This window comes from Danio rerio, chromosome 18 (genome assembly GCF_052040795.2).
Source record: "Danio rerio strain M-AB ecotype USA chromosome 18, GRCz13ab, whole genome shotgun sequence".
Taxonomy (NCBI): domain Eukaryota; kingdom Metazoa; phylum Chordata; class Actinopteri; order Cypriniformes; family Danionidae; genus Danio; species Danio rerio.
Window position 1 is genome coordinate 4,257,365 of NC_141038.1, and position 20,278 is coordinate 4,277,642.

The 20,278-nt window shown below is 36.1% G+C and overlaps 3 protein-coding genes and 1 long non-coding RNA gene across 9 annotated transcripts in view; 2 read left to right on the top strand and 2 right to left on the bottom strand.

Annotated features, from left to right (window-relative positions):
- rsf1a (remodeling and spacing factor 1a) overlaps positions 1-9,400 on the bottom strand; it is a 29,977-nt gene extending 20,577 nt beyond the window's left edge. For 4 of the 5 annotated variants that reach the window (XM_087292781.1, XM_087292780.1, XM_087292779.1 and 1 more), the window contains exons 1-3: positions 5,860-6,026; positions 193-284; positions 9-101 (exon numbers count right to left, since the gene is read on the bottom strand). In XM_087292781.1, coding sequence (XP_087148907.1) covers positions 9-101; positions 193-284; positions 5,860-6,019 — 345 coding nt within the window. In that variant the 5' untranslated portion in view covers positions 6,020-6,026. Of the gene's footprint in view, positions 1-8; positions 102-192; positions 285-5,859; positions 6,027-9,288 lie in introns of those variants that run through there. The other variant, XM_087292782.1, reaches the window with a different exon arrangement.
- aamdc (adipogenesis associated, Mth938 domain containing) lies at positions 8,719-14,865 on the top strand. Its single transcript, NM_001020764.1, is given in 4 exon segments — positions 8,719-8,773; positions 9,324-9,468; positions 11,832-11,927; positions 14,181-14,865. Coding segments are annotated over 3 exon segments (369 nt in total). The 5' UTR covers positions 8,719-8,773; positions 9,324-9,336; the 3' UTR covers positions 14,322-14,865.
- Positions 14,502-20,278, bottom strand: part of ints4 (integrator complex subunit 4) — a 30,615-nt gene continuing 24,838 nt past the window's right edge. For both annotated transcript variants that reach the window (XM_087292801.1, XM_087292800.1), the window contains exons 22-24: positions 20,107-20,227; positions 15,682-15,900; positions 14,502-14,640 (exon numbers count right to left, since the gene is read on the bottom strand). In XM_087292801.1, the coding sequence (XP_087148927.1) occupies positions 15,713-15,900; positions 20,107-20,227 (309 nt within the window). In that variant the 3' untranslated portion in view covers positions 14,502-14,640; positions 15,682-15,712. The remainder of the gene's footprint in view (positions 14,641-15,681; positions 15,901-20,106; positions 20,228-20,278) is intronic.
- On the top strand, positions 15,329-18,934 carry LOC147839638 (uncharacterized). Its single transcript, XR_015514649.1, has 2 exons — positions 15,329-17,769; positions 18,394-18,934. It is a non-coding gene; the product is annotated as an uncharacterized LOC147839638 (long non-coding RNA).

The following is a 20,278-nucleotide window of genomic DNA, read 5'->3' on the forward strand; positions in this document are numbered from 1 at the left end:
ACACTGACCTTTAATATGTCAGTTTTACACTCAACCGTCATTTCCAGGTAGCTCTTTCTCTCCATCTCCCATGCCCAGGTGCTGTTAAATTCCTGGCAGACCTGCATCAACAATATTTCACAGATGCATTTGCATGGACATTTCCATATTAATAGCAAAAACTATTATTTTAAAGCTAAAACACTCTCTTACCTTCACGAGATACTTCTCCCATCTGTCTGGAGTGACCGACTTTCCGATCTTCCGCAGTAGTTTGATATGGAGCTCAATCAATGGCCGAGGAACTAAAAATAGCACAAAAGGTACGATTAACTTTGACTGACATTTTTAATATTTAAGTTTTGGGAATGCCCAAGTCAACATAAAGCTTATTTTTGTGAAATTTCCAAAAGGATCATTCCATTTTTGTTTTTTTAATAAAGAAAATGTCACTTGCTTAAACTTTTTTTTTCGATAATACAGACATTATACGACCCCTATTATTTTGCCTGAATTTTAATAAATGGTCAGTAATATTTTTTATTATTGTTATATACAAAAGAAAAAATAAATAGTATACACTTGAAGCAACTAAATTAGCAAACAGTCCAGCCTATTAAAATGAATAGCTGTTATAAAGAAATAGAATCAAGCTATCAAATCTCATCAGCCTTTCTTCACAGTATAGCTCACACATTCTGATTAAAGAGCAGCGAATGAAGCTCATTTATTTGGATTTTTTCGTTTCATTACATTTAATAACAGAGGTGTCACTTTAAAAATGCACACATCTACATTATAATGAAAGCATTTGATGGCTTTCCTAACTTTTATGCTCATTTAGGACAAAATTAGTTGTTTGAAAAAAAAAAACTCACCAAGATCGACACCTTTAGATGTTATTATTATTAATTATGTGTATATGTCTGCTCAAACACATTCTGTTTTTACATTACTGTGACGGCTGGGTTTAGGGTGGGCGTTTTCATTCATTATTTGTGCATACCCACTGCATATGGGCATTTGTAATTATGTACACACCCACTATACATATACACTTGTAATCATGCTTATTTATCTGCATACTACTGATTATTAATAGCAACCTGTACATATATTCATATATTGTAACATATACACTTGTAATCATGTTTAGTTATCTGCACACTACTGATTATTAATAGCAACCTGTACATATATTCATATATTGTAACATATACACTTGTAATCATGTTTAGTTATCTGCACACTACTGATTATTAATAGCAACCTGTACATATATTCATATATTGTAACATATACACTTGTAATCATGTTTAGTTATCTGCACACTACTGATTATTAATAGCAACCTGCACATATATTCATATATTGTGACATATACACTTGTAATCATGTTTATTTATCTGCACACTACTGATTATTAATAGCAACCTGCACATATATTCATATATTGTGACATATACACTTGTAATCATGTTTATTTATCTGCACACTACTGATTATTAATAGCAACCTGCACATATATTCATATATTGTGACATATACACTTGTAATCATGTTTATTTATCTGCACACTACTGATTATTAATAGCAACCTGCACATATATTCATATATTGTGACATATACACTTGTAATCATGTTTATTTATCTGCACACTACTGATTATTAATAGCAACCTGCACATATATTCATATATTGTGACATATACACTTGTAATCATGTTTATTTATCTGCACACTACTGATTATTAATAGCAACCTGCACATATATTCATATATTGTGACATATACACTTGTAATCATGTTTATTTATCTGCACACTACTGATTATTAATAGCAACCTGCACATATATTCATATATTGTGACATATACACTTGTAATCATGTTTATTTATCTGCACACTACTGATTATTAATAGCAACCTGCACATATATTCATATATTGTAACATATACACTTGTAATCATGTTTAGTTATCTGCACACTACTGATTATTAATAGCAACCTGTACATATATTCAAATATTGTAACATATACACTTGTAATCATGTTTAGTTATCTGCACACTACTGATTATTAATAGCAACCTGCACATATATTCATATATTGTAAATCTGTTCATAGCTTATCCAACCTGTATATAATGTTCATAGTACATCCATCGGTAAATATCACCATAGTTTTCTATAACTGCACTTTCTAACTTATTCCTGTATCCTGCACTTGCTGCTATTGCACTGCTGGTTAGACCTAAACTGCATTTCGTTGCATTGTACTTGTACATGTGTAATGACAATAAAGTTGAATCTAATCTAATCTAATCTAATTATTTATTGCCTTGTCAGCTACTAAGGCTATTTTCATGGCAAGAGCATTTCAGTAATTAACAAACATCACCAGTAAACAAATAAATAATTGAATATACAGTTTAAATAAGATTTTTCTGCTTAATACATGTTAAATTTTTCTGGTGTCACTTTGTTAAAAATGTCCTTAAGAGACTTCTCATCATAAAAGGTCTTTCTGGAGTCACTGAAAGCAGGGCAGTCCAGTAACATGTGTTTTACGCTCCATGGGGTTTTACAGTGCAAACATTGGGTAGGGTCTTCATCTTTGAGTAAAAAGTTACATGTTAATCTTGAATGTCCAATACGACATCTGGTAAAAATGACTTGATCAGCTCGTTTCTTAAAATGTCTTATACCTCTGTGTGTAATTTCAGGCTGGATTTCGTGTAATTTATTGTTTTCCAGAGTATCCCACTCCTCTTGCCACTTGTTTAAAATATAATTGTTAATAAAAGGTCTCATCTCTGATGGAGAAGTTTGACATTTGTTCACAGCTTGTTTTAGAGCAGCTTTAACAGCTGCATCCGCTCGTTCATTCCCTGAAAGTCCAACATGTCCTGGTATTAGGGTGGGCGTTAATAAAATACAACAAATAGGAAATTTAATAAATAATAGAAATAATTCTCGTTAACTTCCGGCCGCAACCATCTGCTTGTTAAGTGTGACGTCACGCGAAGAGGCTTCCGGGTCCAAGCGCTCTATTCAACTGTATGGGGAGACTCATGAAATGGAAATAATAAACGTTTACAAAGCGATTCAATACTTTCGAAAATCACAATCGCAATATATATGTCCATGCCTAATATCCGATAGCCAGAAAGTGATTCTGTGTTTTATAAATTGTTAAATTTTTGGTATTTGTTATGCAGCAAGCCCAGAGATTGTTGTGTACACTATGACTTTATGTAAAATTTACTTTAATGTGTGATAGGAATAAAACGCGATCATAAACGAATGATTTCTCAACTCAAATGAATGGCGGCTTGGACCCGGAAACAGTATTACATACGTCACCAACACGTCACCACTTAACAAGCGGATTGAAATAATTCTCGTTAACTTCCGGCCGCAACCATCTGCTTGTTAAGTGTGACGTCACGCGAAGAGGCTTCCGGGTCCAAGCGCTCTATTCAACTGTATGGGGAGACTCATAAAATGGAAATAATAAACGTTTACAAAGAAATTCAATACTTTTGAAAGTCACGATCGCAATATATATGTCCATGCCTAATATCCGATAGCCAGAAAGGGATTCTGTGTTTTATAAATTGTTAAATTTTTGGTATTTGTTATGCAGCAAGCCAAGAGATTGTTGTGTACACTATGACTTTATGTAAAATTTACTTTAACGTGTAAAAGGAATAAAACGCGATCATAAACGAATGATTTCTCCACTCAAATCAATGGTGGCTTGGACCCGGAAACAGTATTACATACGTCATCAACACGTCACCACTTAACAAGCGGATTGAAATAATTCTCGTTAACTTCCGGCCGCAACCATCTGCTTGTTAAGTGTGACGTCACGCGGAGCGGCTTCCGGGTCCAATCGATCTATTCAACTGTATGGGGAGACTCATAAAATGGAAATAATAAACGTTTACAAAGCGATTCAATACTTTCGAAAATCACAATCGCAATATATATGTCCATGCCTAATATCCGATAGCCAGAAAGTGATTCAATTTTTTATAAATTGTTAACATTTTGGTATTTGTTATGCAGCAAGCCCAGAGATTGCTGTGTACACTATGACTTCATATAAAATTTACCTTAATGTCTGATATGAATTAAAAGTAATCATAAATAAACAATTTCTCAACTCAAATGAGTGACGGCTTGGACCCGGAAACAGTATACATACGTCACCAACACGTCACCACTTAACAAGCGGATATCTGATCTAGCAACAACCAGCGATCTGCGAAACTTGACGCACAACCTTGCGTTTAGGCTCCGACGCATTTGCATGCGTATGAATGGAAGTCTATAAGGGAGAAAAGTCCAGTGTGACCGCAGCTTAATACTATATAAATAGTAGTTACTAACTATGCTAAGTGTTTTAATATGTCATCAAATGATTTGTGTTCTAAATATGCATTAATATGAACACAAATAATGTTTTAAATATGAAAATGATAAAGATATTATACACATGTGTTTATTCAACCATTAATTAATGTATTTGCAGTAGGTAGTGCTGTCGCCTCACAGCAAGAAGGTCGCTGGTTCGAGCCTCGGCTCAGTTGGCGTTTCTGTGCGGAGTTTGCATGTTCTCCCTGCGTTTGCGTGTGTTTCCTCCAGCAGTATCTGGATGCAGCCTTTATGATGCCGGCTGAGACTGCATCGCTCAGCTATGCAATGTCAGACACAATGCAATCAAATGGAGCTAGTGACGTCACTGTGATGGGTAGGGTTAGGGGTGGGGTTAGGTGAGCCCATTAAAAAGCATTGGATGCAGCCCAGATTGCACAGCACCAGGTCTGCAGCCAGACCCCTCTTGTTTCCTTCGGTTTCCCCCCCAGTTCAAAGACATGCGGTACAGGTGAATTGAGTAGGCTAAATTGTCCGTAGCGTATGAGTGTGTGTGTGAATGTGTGTGTGGATGTTTCCCAGAGATGGGTTGCGGCTGGAAGGGCATCCGCTGCGTAAACACTTGCTGGATAAGTTGGCGGTTCATTCCGCTGTGGCGACCCTGGTTAATAAAGGGACTAAGCCGACAAGAATGAATGAATAATTAATGTATTTAATGATACTCAATCCCCCTTTCATTTTTGACTTGTAGAATAATAAGTCTTCTGTACCATTAATTTTTCTTTTACTTAGCTATAATTAATCCACTTGTGAATTAATGAATTAGAAAACACCTCACTGATACTACGTCAACAAATTCATCCAATCAGCTGTCAGCAATGTCCATGCAAACCAGTAATAATGAAGTGACGTTCGCATACGCGGATCCAAAATAACAGCGTTAGCATCATGATATTCACATTCAACGACTGCCACACGACACCAATGTGTTCACAATTAATACAGCCTACAAATGGGGGGCGTGGCATAACCCGTCGCGCGTAAACAAATCAGTGTTATTAGTACAATAATCATAATTTAGCATAGGAAGTTTGACAGCGGCCTGCGCATGCGCGCTGTGCGCCTACCGTCTCATCGGTGTTTATAATCTGAATCTAAAACGTATCAAGCCAATTAATCGTTCAATTCTGAAGTGTCTCGCTGTTTACATCTGACCCAGAGCACGATGACACCCTTAGAAGTGTGTTTATTAACCCCGAAGCTATTCATGTTTGGAGATGAGTCTTAATTATATATATTTTCCACTAGCAAAGGGAGGAAAACACATGACTCTTTTAAAACACACTGCTCACACGCTCCGTCTGAAAACATCAGCGACTCGATCGCCATCCAAACAAAGACTACAAGGCTTAAAGTTTGAGTGATCCAACCCGAGATGAGCAAAGATGATGAGGAGCCAAACAAACAAACAAGCAGAGCAAACCGCGCAGCTCACCCGCGGATGTGTCCTGTAAGTACCGCTCCAGCTGCGGGAAACTGAGCTCGGGCAGATCCAGAACCGGGCCGTAGCGCTCCAGAAAGGAGCAAACCACCGCAAAACCGGGGCTGTGGGCTGGAGCGAGAGCCGCCGTGCTGGTGGTGCCCGGAGCAGCCATCTTTCCTGGAGATGACGAGCTTTGCTTAGACCCAAAACTGCCCACAATACACCGCGACACCCACCCAGAGCATCATCCGGAGGGGCAACTCGCGTGTACGGCGCACCACAATGCCACCGGCATCATCATCATCATCATCATCGTCGTCGTCGTCATGAGCATTATTTTCTTATTCATAATTAATACATTTACAGTATTTTCGTTTTTGAATGCCAAACTTGCATGATAATGAGGAAATGGGAGAATTATATAGAGTAAAGATAACATTCAGAAGGAAAATAAATAACGTTGTTATCTTTACACTTAAAGCGATACAACAATAACAAGAGCATAAACAAAACAAAACATGTGGGATTGCATGAAAAAATCTGAAATAAAGAATATTTACAAAAATATAATTATCCTCAGTATTAGTATCTTCATTATAATATTTTTACAGCCTTTTTAAATACCAAACTTGCATAATAACAGGTAAACGAGACAATTGTGTCTTATAAATTTAAATACAACAATAACAAGAAAATTTAATCCAAAAAATGTGAGTTTGCATGAATTAATCTGTTACAAAACGTATAAACAGATATAAAGTATCTTCATCACAATAGCACGCGTTAGTGCTGCTTTATCATGCTTAGAGTTTTCTGTTTTGTTCACTGACTGGCTTGTGTTTATTGGTGACAGGGATGAATGGTGAATTCATACAGATTGTATTATTATATTATAAATATATTTATAATGCATGAGAGATACATAATACATTTTATATAGTACAATAATGTAATATAATTTAATGTAATATAGTATAATATAATGCAATACAATATAATATAATCTAATATAATATAATGCAATATAATATAATAATATAATGTAATATAGTATAATATAATGCAATAAAATATAATATAATATAGTATAATATAATGCAATAAAATATAATAATATAATATAATGTAATATAATATAATGCAATAAAATATAATAATGCAATATAATAATGTAATATAATATAATGCAATAAAATATAATAATATAATGTAATATAATGCAATAAAATATAATATAATGCAATATAATAATATAATATAATTCATTCTTTCTATTTTCAGCTTAGTCCCTTTATTAATCTGAAGTTGCCAACATATGTTTTATGCAGCGGATTCCCATCTCTGGGAAACATTCATACACACTTATTCACACTTATACACTACGGGCAATTTAGCCTACCCAATTCACCTGTACCGCATGTCTTTGGACGGTGGGTGAAACCGGAGCCCCCGGAGAAAAACCCATGCGAATGCGGCAGAACATGCAAACTCCACACAGAAACGCCAACTGACCCAGCCGAGGCTTGAACCAGCGAACTTCTTGCTGTGAGGCGTCAGCACTACCTACTGCGCCACCGCATTGCCCCAATATAATATAATCTAATAAAATAACTAAAATATAATATAATAATGTAATATGATAAAATTTTATATATAATATAATGTAATGTAATATAATATAATAAAATGTAATATATAATATAATATAATGTAATATATAATATAATATAATGTAATATATAATATAATAAAATGTAATATATAATATAATATAATGTAATATATAATATAATAAAATGTAATATATAATATAATAAAATGTAATATATAATATAATATAATGTAATATATAATATAATATAATGTAATATATAATATAATATAATGTAATATATAATATAATATAATGTAATATATAATATAATATAATGTAATATATAATATAATATAATGTAATATATAATATAATATAATGTAATATATAATATAATATAATGTAATATATAATATAATAAAATGTAATATATAATATAATATAATGTAATATATAATATAATAAAATGTAATATATAATATAATAAAATGTAATATATAATATAATATAATGTAATATATAATATAATAAAATGTAATATATAATATAATAAAATGTAATATATAATATAATATAATGTAATATATAATATAATATAATGTAATATATAATATAATATAATGTAATATATAATATAATATAATGTAATATATAATATAATAAAATGTAATATATAATATAATATGATAATGTAATATAATAAAATGAAATATAATATAATGCAATATAATATAGTTTATTTACCGGGACATAAATGCTTTATATTTAAATACGAAAATAATGTACAAACAAAACAGGGCAGAAAAACCTTTTTAATGTCCCATATCAAATAATATTCAAAATAATGTATAAATAAAATAAATTATAATTATAATATTATATTATAATTTATATATTATTATATTATAATGTAAATTATTAATAAAATAAATAATAATATAGGCGGTTCATTCCGCTGTGGCGACCCCAAATTATTAAAAGGACTAGAAAAAAATGAATGAATGAATAATAATGTTGCATTAAAATAAACTACAACATGAAATAATATATAATCGATAAAAATCATATCCAACCATAACTATTTATTCAAGACCCGCATGAATAAGTTCGTAAATGCATTAAATTTGAAGGTTATTAAAAAGTATAACAGGGAAAAATCATGTAATCGGTGCCTCTATCTGACTCCAGCATTTAGTACGTCACTGAACGGCAGCCAATCAGCGCAAACGCACGCTGAACTGACGCTGGCAGTAGACGTAGGTGGTGGGTGTGTCCCTGCGTCACATGAAGAGAAACACAACACACACAGGGAAGGTTGAGTTGCTGTCCGAGGCAAGATTATATGATATAATAAACATATTTATAATGCATGAGAGATTTTAAAGTCTAATAGTTTAAAGCTTCGAATAGTTAAAACAGCGTTTAACGTATAAACAGCAGGCTTTTATTTATTTGCACGACGTACAAGCGTTTCTTAACTGCATGTATCGTTACTGAAATGTATATTGGATTAATTTGATATTAAAAAAGCTATTAATGTTGGCTTTATTAAAGTCATATATCTTAAAACACTACAATGATGTTGCCAGATTGTACTACTGTATTTACACTCCAAGTAACCATATAAACGAATAATACGTTTCCATATAGTAAACATAGAATGGCAGAATACAATATAAAAGCTCAAGACTCACTGAATTGATGTGATATATCTTAAAACACTGTACAATGATGTTGTCAGACTGTAATATTGTATTTACACTCCATGTAACTATATAAATAGCATAGTACTTTTCCATATAGTAAACATACTATGGCAGAATACAATGTAAAAAGTCCAGACTCACCGAATTAATGTGAATTGTCTTCTACACTGTTACAGGAAAGACAAGATCATGTCGTCTCCAGAAATTGCTTCCTTATCCTGGGGCCACATGAAGGTCAAAGGTTGCTCCACATCCTATAAAGACTGTAAAGTGTGGCCTGGTGGCAGCCGTGCATGGGACTGGCGTGAAACCGGCACAAATGTGAGATCAGCCTCAGCCTATGTTCATAATATCTGCAATTCACTGTAACATGATTTAGCTGTGCATTTAACAGACAGAAGGGACTTTCATTGCATCAAGGGACACAATTAATTGGTTTATTCATACCTTCCTAGGAATCAGTCTCTGTATCAAACTAATAAAAGTAATGTAATCCACATTAAAAACACATCCCATTTTAGTCATCAGTGTCAGATTTTACTTTAGACCACAAAACCATTGTGGTGTATTTGTAGGAGTAGCCAACAATACATTGTAGGAACACAAAAAAAATCTAATTTTCTTTAATGACAAAAAACATTACATAAAAATCCATGAAGATGTTTTGTACATTTTATTTTGTAAGTATGTCAACATTTTCATTCATTCATTTTCTTTCCGGCTCAGTCCCTTTATTAATCAGGGGTTGCCACAGCGGAATGAACCGCCAACTTATCCAGCATATGTTTAACACAGCGGAAGCCCTTCCAGCTGCAACCCATTACTGGGAAAGATCAATACACTCTCATTCACAACAGACAATTCAGCTTACCCAATTGACCCGTACCACATGTGTTTGGACTGTGGAGAAAACCAGAGCACCTGGAGGAAACCCACACCACCACAGGGAGAACATGCAAACTCCATACAGAAACACCAACTTACCCAGCCAGGACTCGAACCAGCGACCTTCTTGCTTTAACTCACAATTAAAATGGAATATTTTGACAAACTGCACATCAACAGAAAGGTCCATTAATCTCTTGATGCATACATGTCACGTTCAAAAGAATTACCCTTATAACTCATTTAATAGTCCAGTGCGATACCTTACAAGTGTTTTTATATACACTACCTGACAAAAGTCTTGTCGAATATCCAAGTTTTAGGAAAAACAAATAATAACTGGACTTCTAGTTGATCATTTGGTATCAGAAGTGGCTTATATGAAAGACAAAGGCCTCTAGATTAGGCTTATTTTACCACAATAAACTATGATCATGCCTTGATCTTTTAATGATTTCATGAGGACAGTAAGATCTGACTTTGCTTAGACAAAAGTCGTGTCACTGAACAGAAATAATGTCCAGTATAGAATATAAAGTCATGAATGAATATTGTGTGTGGCTCCATCATGAGCTTGGAGGACTGCATCCATACATCTCTGCAATGACTCAAATCACTGATTAATAAAGTCATCTGGAATGGCGAAGAAAGCGTTCCTGCAGGACTCCCAGAGCTCATCAAGATCCTTTGGATTCATCTTCAATGCCTCCTCCATCTTACCCCAGACATACTCAATAATGTTCATGTCTGGTGACTGGGCTGGCCAATCCTGCAGCATCTTGACCTTCTTTGCTTTCAGGAGCTTTGATGTGGAGGCTGAAGTATGAGCAGGAGCGCTATCCTGCTGGAGAATCTGTCTCTCCTGTGGTTTGTAATGTAATGGGCAGCACAAATGTCTTGATACCTCAGGCTGTTGATGTTGATCATCCACTCTGCAGATCTGTCGCACAGCCCCATGCTGAATGTAACCCCAAACCATGATTATTCCTTCACCAAACTTGACTGATTTCTGTGAGACTCTCGGGTCCATGTGGGTTCCAGTAGGTCCAATAAGTCAAGTCTATCTTCTGCCATGTTTCTAAATGATCAACTAGAAGACAAGTTATTATTTGTTGCTCTTAAGAATTTTGTCAGGTAGAGTACATGCAGGGTTAAGATACATGCATTAAGATCAATTAGCTTAAATGGCAATAAAAAGCAGCATTACATTTTATTTTAACTGGCTTTACATTTAGCGGTGGCTTTACATTTCCAATCGGTGCAAAATTGGGCTGACATGGGCTTATGAGATGCATGAATATTTTTCTGTAAATCATGACAATGAAATGGTGTCATTTTTGTTTAGTTATAATATTTTTTGCATGACATTATTAACAAATACAAATCTGATTGAAAGCTGAATTACCCTTTTGATGGATGATTATTGTTTTAAATACACCTCATTTACTCACTACCATTTTACACATACTACAACAATAAGTAACCTGATGTACAGCAACTATGTAGTGACTAAAAACCACTGCATTAAAATTGCTTGTGTTAAAGGGATGTTTCACCCACAAATTAAAATTCCCTCACTATTTGTAAACACTAAACAGTACATTCTGAAGAATGCTGGATAAAAGCAGCCATTGACATCCATATTAATAAAATACTATGAAAGTCAGTGGCTGTGTAATCCAACATCCCTCAGTATAACTTGAAAGAAAAGAAACTGGTGGAGGATGAGTGAATAATTTTCATTTTTGTGTGAACTATCCCTTTAAATATGACTTATTCAAGTGCATCTATATTTTCAGCATCATCCAGGTGTGCAGCCGTCCGATTTAGAGGAGATTTTGAGGAAAGGAGTGCAGACGCTGGTCATAGGAAGAGGGATGAGTGAAGCTCTGCAGGTAACTGTGTGAATCTGCTGAACAATCACCTGAGTGTTTTAATACTTAAAGGCGCATTACGTCATTTTGACCACTAGAGGGCGCATAATGGCAACAAACAAAGACGTATTTTGATGCTGGCATGACTGAGTGTGGAATCATTGGAATTGTGGTATTTATCATCCTACAGGACTCATGATGGTTGATGAGCTAAAGTTTTCACCACTTAATATAGTGGTAGAATCAGTGTTTCCTCTAGATTTTTCCAGCTGTGGTGGCAGGCCTTTTCGTAACACAGATCTACTAACTACCTGTGGCATTATTATTTCAATGACAAATGTCGTGATTGCAGTATTATAAGTCGAGATCGCATTTATATAATAGCCTACAGCATGCGCATCTCTTTGCTTGCGCGCTGATTTCTCTGCTCGTGCACAAAACTTCTTGCCCGCCCCCTCAAATATAAGCCGCTTCAAGAGCACGCAGATCTTCTTGTGCGCTCTCAAATAAACGCTGCTGGGTGCGATTTTGTGCGTTTATGTAACAAATATGTCTCCAGCATTTATTAGATTTGCAAGGAATATTTATGAATGTCTTCAATAGACCCACAGAGTAGTATTAATGCATCCTGAAGTAAAGTGAAATGGCTATACGTCGTGTTTGCTGGCCTCACGCATCACGCACCCGTCAGCATGTCACCTTAAAGGGTAAACAAATGTCGCACAGCACTTGTACTGTTACAGAAAAGTTTGCGCTGTTATAATTCACTTACCCTTTAATACGTTTTGGTGCGATTATTACGCGCTATTAAAAAAATAAAATGTTTTGAATGAGAAGCTGTAATGGAGCCGTGGCGGAATGAATTTTGGCGTGGCGCCCCGCCATGCAAGAATGAATGTAGCGAAAACCATGAGTATGAAGCAGATTAAGAATGAAAGTAGCGAAACTAGAGAAATGCTGAAATAATTGCTGATGAGAGATGAAAACAGCAGAGCTTTTATTATGCCTTCTGTTATAATGCCTCTCTATGCAGTCTAATAAACACAAAATATTAAAGACGCAATTCACCTAAAAACTTAAAAGAACCCCCTAATTGTCTTACCCTCAGTCAACCCTTGCTGTATATGACTTTTTTTCTGTGTGACAAACGCAGTTTTAGTAGTTCTAAATTTTATCATGGCTCTTCCATGCTGTATAATGTTGGATAGTTGAATAATCCATCCTGGTTTGTATCAACGCTGGTGGTGGTGGTGTGGTAATGGTGTGGGGGATATTTTCTTGGCACACTTTGGGCCCATTAATACCAACTGAGCATCGTGTCAAGGCCACAGCCTACATGAGTATTGTGGCTGACCATGTTCATCCCTTTATGACCACAGTGTGCCTATCTTCTGATGGCTACCTCCAGCAGGATAACACACCATAAAGCACAAATCATCTCAGACTGGTTTCTTGAACATGACATTGAGTTCACTGTACTCAAATAGCCTCCACAGTCACCAGTTCTCAATCCAATAGAGCATCTTTGGGATGTGGTAAAACAGGAGATTGGCATCATGGATGTGCAGTCGACAAATCTGCAGCAACTGTGTGATGCTATCATGTCAATATGGAGCAAAATCTCTGAGAAATATTTCCAGTATCTTGTTGAATCCATGCCACAAAGGATTAAGGCAGTTCTGAAGGCAAAAGGGGACCAACCTGGTACTAGTACGGTGTACCTAATAAAGTGGCCGGTGAATGTATGTGCTACAAAAACACACTGATCCATTTTAAAAGATACCTCCTGGTGGCATATGGGTCAGTTTTACAAAGTATGTATGTGCTTTTAGAAACTTCAAAATAAAAGTCACTATCCAACACCATTATACAGCATGGAAGAATCAGGATAAAATTTAAAACTACTCCGACCGTGTTAATCTGACAGGAAAAAAATACATGTACATTGAGGATGGCTTGAGGGTGAGTAAATTATGGGAAAATGATTATTTTTTGTGTGAATTATCCTTTTAAAGCGTCTTTGGTGTTTTCATGTTTTCTATAAATCCAGACCAGAAATCGACATCATTAGCATGAACACACAACACACGCTCCATCTCACTAGTTAAAATGTATTAATTCTCTGGTTTGAACATTCTTTGAAACATTTGGGATTATCTAAGTACAAACGTCAGCACAATATATAACTGTTCTAATGGATTTTGGATATTTTAATGAACAAAATCGTACATATTGAGCCTTTAAATGTGCGAAATTCGCTTTGTTGTGTTTTAGGTTCCTCCGTCCACCTTAGATTACGTGAAGAAGCAGGGAGTCGACGTCCAGGTGTTTCAGACGGAGCAGGCTGTCAGAGAATACAACGCTTTAGCAGGAAAAGGAGAAAAAGTGGGCGGAGTTTTCCACTCCACCTGCTGAAGACATTAACACAACCTGCTAATTACACTTACTACAGAGTTTAATGTGCCTTACTCTTCAAACGAACACTGTTTTCTTAATTTAGCTTCAGGATTAGGTCTTTGTGTTAGTGAAAATGAAAACAAATTGAAAACAATTGTGCTCAGAAAATACTACATTAGCAAACCCATACACAAGCAATACGAATGAACAAAATGATTTATTTTGGATAAAAAATAACAGTGAAAACGTCTGATTTTTGTCTCGGCTGTTAATTGCAGATATGTACACGACAGCTCAACATTTTAGGATCAGGATTTATTTAATCAGGTCAACAAGACTGCATTTATTTGATCCAAAAATACAATAAAACAGTAATATTGTGACATCAAACTGTTTGATTTTGATGTTTTACAATATTATTTTTTATTACGAGATTCGAAGCTGAATTTACTCTAGTCTTCAGTGTCACATGCTCCTTCATAAATCATTATAATTTGCTCATTTACTGTTTTATTTTGATTATTACTGGTCAATAAACATTCTTATAATATTTAATGTTGAATATGTTTGTTCTTGCTTCATAGTTTTGTTTGTGGAAACCTTTTTGGATGGATTTTTAGGATAATTTGACGAAAAAGCTCAAAATTACACAACACACACATATCTGTGTTTTTGTGAATTGTGGGGACATTTCACAGGTTTCCATTGTTTTTCTTCCACATAAACTGTATTATCCATTGCCCTAACCCGTCTCTACCCCTAAAGCCAACCCTCACAGGAAACTGTGTAGTTTAACTTCTGAAAAAAATTCATTCTGTGTGATTTAGAAGCTTTTTGAGAAATTTGGATGTCAGCAATGTCCTCATAATTCACCAACTTTTTGTAATACCTGTGTCATACCTATGTCATTATACAGATTTGTGTCCTATGTCACAAAAACAGGCACGCAAGAGTGAAAGCAAAGTAACAAATTAAATATATATGATGTAAAATAAAAATATATTAATATAAATAACATTATAAATGTCTTTAATTTATTTAGTATTCACTCTTGAACAATTTAAAGTGGCCTTGATGAATAAACTAAATACATTTTACACAAAAATATGAAGCAGCCAACCAGTTTAACACTAATAATAATAATAATAATAATAGAGTTCTTATATTTAAATGATTTCTGAAGCATCATGTGACACAAAAGACTAGAGTGATCTTGCAGAAAATTCAGCATTAAATCTCTGAAATAAATTAAATGTACACCACATTATATAAGAAAACAGTTATTCAAAATTTTAATAATATTTCAGAATTTTCTATTGTATTTATGCTCAAATAAATGCAGTCTTGATGAGCACAATACGCACTAAAAATGTTAGACTGAATGTTTGTGTTTTGCCTGGGCTCCAGTGTCAGCGGCGGGCTGGTTTGGGCATGATGAACACTTTGACGGGTTTGCTGAGGTGTATTGTGCCCTCGATAGAGCTCTCGCTGGTAGGCAAGCCGTCCATGCTCTCGTTCCACGCGGGTTTAGAGGAGGACAGTTTACTGCTGCTGGAGCTGTAGGCCAGAAGCAGACGCACTTCAATCTGACACGGCTCTGAAAGAGGAAATAAACAGACGTGAGATGCACCGTTCATTCAAAATGCAGGATTTATTCCAAGATCAAGAGACTCAAGCTGAAGTCGGGTTTTATTGTCATTTCACTACACGTGTGGACATAAAGTGAAACAAAACATCAAGTCCTGCAGGACCACAGTGCTGCATAAATAAACACAATCATAAATATGAACAACACTGGATGTAGGAGCTATTTTAAACCTATCCATAGCTAACCAATCTAACTATACACTTATTGGCCACTTTATTAGGTACACCTTACTAGTACCGGGTTGGACCCTTGCCTTCAAACCTGCCTTAATCCTTTTTGGCATAGATTCAACAAGATACTGGAAATATTCCTCAGAGATTTTGCTCCATATTGACATGATAGCATCACGGAGTAGATTTGTCGGCTGCACACTCATGATGCGAATCTCCTGTTCCACCATATCTCAAAGGTGCTCTATTGGATTGAGATCTGGTGACTGTGCAGGCCATTTGAGTACAGTGAACTCATTGTCATGTTTAAGAAAACAGTCTGAGATGATTTGTGCTTACATGGTGCATTATCCTGCAGAAAGTAGCCTTTAGAAAATGGGTACACTGTGGTCATAAAGGGATGAACATGGTCAGCAACAACACTCAGGTAGGCTGTGGCGTTGACACGATGCTCAAATGGTACTAATGGGCCCAAAGTGTGCCAAGAAAATATCGCCCACACCATTACACCACCACCACCAGCCTGACCTGTTGATACAAGGCAGGATGGATTCATGCCTTCATGTTGTTGACGCGAAATTCTGACCCGACCATCTGAATGTGGCAGCAGAAATGGAGACTCATCAGACCAGGCAACGTTTTTCCAATCTTCTAGTGTCCAGTTTTGGTGAGCCTGTGCGAATTGTAGCCTCAGTTTCCTGTTCTTAGCTGACAGCAGTGGCACCCGGTGTGGTCTTCTGCTGCTGTAGCCCATCCGCCACAAGGTTGGACGTGTTGTGTGTTCAGAGATGCTCTTCTGCCGACCTCAGTTGTAACGAGTGCTTATTTGAGTTACTGTTGCCTTTCTATCAGCTGGAACCAGTCTGGCCATTCTCCTCTGGCATCAACAAGGCATTAGCACCCACAGAACCGCCGCTCACTGGATATTTTATCTTTTTTAGACCATTCTCTGTAAACCCTAGAGATGTTTGTGTGTGAGAATCCCAGCAGATCAGTAGATTCGGAAATACTCAGACCAGCCCGTCTGGCACCAACAACCAGTGTTCAAAGTCTCTTAAATCCCCTTTCTTCCCCATTCTGATGCTCGGTTTGAACTGCAGCAGATCGTCTTGACCATGTCTACATGCCTAAATGCATTGAGTTGCTGCCATGTGATTGGCTGATTAGAAATCTGCATTAACGAGCAGTTGGACAGGTGTACCTTATAAAGTGGGGGTCAAGTTTTTTGTTCATTAATTTATTATTCAAACTGGTTATAATGTTCATACATTGTTTTGAGGGATATTGAGTGGTGCTCAAAATTGTGATAAATAAAGGTTTGCATTCCAGCACTTATTAAGGTATGACCATGAAAGAGAAGGTGCAAGCAAGTGTATTTTAAAAATACAAACTATGCATAGTTTTACAGACACTGCCTGTTTAACACGAAATATGTTTTGTGAACACTTACGCTGTCTCTTGGTGCTCTAGATATAACCACTGAATTAATATTTTTGGTGCAAACATGCATTCAAAATGGTGTGAACTAAATGGAAAAACAAAAATGATCCATGTTGTAGTTTTTGCTCACCAATATTTCATAATTGGATTTCTTAGTACCATGAAAATGTGACTAGAGTCCATGAGTGCATAAGAAATAGCATACATCGTTTTTCTTCAAAAGCAATGTAATGTAATGTAATGTGTATTTATATAGCGCATTTATTATGTATGGTCATACACCCAAAGCGCTTCACAATCATGAGGGGGGGTCTCTCCACACCACCACCAGTGTGCAGCATCCACTTGGATGATGCGACGGCTGCCACAGGACATCGGCGCCAGTGCGCTCACCACACACCAGCTATTGGTGGAGTGGAGAGACAGTGATAGAGCCAATTCAGTGGACGGGGATGATTGGGAGGCCATGATCGTATGGGCCGATAGAGGGACTTTGGCCAGGACACCGGGGTTACACCCCTACTCTTTCACGAGAAGTGCCATGGGATTTTTAATGACCACAGAGAGTCAGGACCTCGGTTTAACGTCTCATCCGAAAGACGGCGCCCACTGACAGTGTAGTGTCCCCTTCACTTTTACCGGGGCATTAGGACTCACTTAGACCTCAGGTTGAGCGCCCCCTGCTGGCCTCACTAACACCACTTCCAACAGCAACCTAGTGTTCTCTAGTGGTCTCCCATCCAGGTACTAACCAGGCTCAGCCCTGCTTAGCTTTAGTGAGTAACCGGTCTTGGGCTGCAGGGTGATATGGCTGTGGCTTATCACCCTGCAGCAGACCTGCATTTAGCCTTCATCTGGTCATGCAGACACTCAGATAGAAAATAACTCAAGCAATACACTGTCTTGTTGGACTAGATGCAGTTCTATTTATATCTGTGGAGCTGTGAGGGCTCATGCTGTTCGCTACCAGTAGAGAAGGATTGGTGTTCGCAATATAGATTTATTTAAGGACAAGACCAAGAACAGCTTCAGCAAAATGATTCTTGACCAAAAATGCTGACTTCTTAAAAAACAGGTCATATATGTGTTTTCATGAAAACGCAAGTAATGTAACGTGGCATTAATAATGTCAAAGTGTTTCTGCAGACTGTTTTTATCAACTGTGATTTTAAAAAATAAAGATGCAGTATGCAAGTTTGACATCCAGTGGTTGAACTAGGTATTGCACACCTAGTTCGAAGCACACGCAAGCGCAGGTTGCCAGATTAACGATATCAACAGAAGTGTGCCAATCTATCAAGCCTAAAGGCTGATTTGATCAGCGTTCTAAATAAAAGCAACTGCACACGATAGAAGGAATATTTTCTATATTAGGAGTTTTTGTCCTAACCAACACCTGAAATATATATTTTAGAAACAGTTTCTATTTCTTGCAGCTGAAGAACAGGATAAACTGACAAAGGTCACCTCAGGAATGCCTCATGTGCTTTATTCAGTGTTAAATGCTAATAATGCGAGTTTGAGTGCCATTTTACATGACATTTATTGACATATACTGAAAGCAGAGGCAGATAGTTCACCTCAGATCTAGAAAATAAAATCATTTGAAATCGAATTTTAGAACTGTGACTCAGTGCAAGCCAACATTAGTGATTCAGCAGGTAACGTTTCATTTAATAATGTTAAAGTGATTTAATATGTATTAACTAAGTTATAAACCTTACCATGTCATTGGAGTGCAGTGAGTGCACTATTCTGTGCTTCTGAATGGCTGTATTTAAATTTGCGGCTGGTGTAAACAGCCAAATTGCCTATCACTGCGTATCTCGTCATGTAGTGTGTTGTTATGACACAGGGTTACAACGTAATCTGCTCACCTGATGTTTACGTTTGTAATATTTATATTATTTGTTAATTAATAACCTCAAGTGGAACTCTGAATCTGTGTCTCATTTCGGCGGCTGCTACTGTCCACCGGAGGTCGCATTTCAGTCTCGATTACATGCTTTAAGAACATTCCTGACGAAATGAATGAAATTTTCCACCTAGGCAACCCAGGGTGCTGAAATATAGTTGGCTAAAGTGGCAGTGGGCGGGATAAAAGAACCAAAACAAAGACAGACGTTCCGGCACATAATGCACGTTTTCAAAGCAGAATATCTGACTACAGCATTGTTTTTCATAAAAATAAGAATGTTCACTTAGCATGTTTCTTAAATATATGCAAACATATTAGGGTATTTTTTTCACTTTAAAAGAATCGACAACCTACATACAGCACCTCTAATTAGCTTCTACCATTAGAAGTTGGTTATATTCACAGACTGTTACCACACAAATGTGTTAAAACCCATTATAAAAATGATTTTTGCATAATAGGTCTCCTTTAAGCCCTGAATTGTTCAAACGAGCTGTCTCAAAATCAAAATGATTCCAATATTAAATGCATGTTCTAAGTAAATTACAATGTTTTTGTAATTTACTTAGATGCAGATGACGCGTTTATAATCATAAGCACAAAAAGATTTTTCAAATGGAAACCCACCTGTCCATGCAGAATGAGAGAGATAAACCTGAGTGATCAGTCGCACACGGCCTGGTCCTGGAGTCCTGAAATCTCCAGGTTTGGGGTGGATTATGTGAGACTGTCCATCTGGATACAGCACCTGTGAGACGACCAAAAACAAGTTTGAATAATGTTGATGAATGGTACCTGT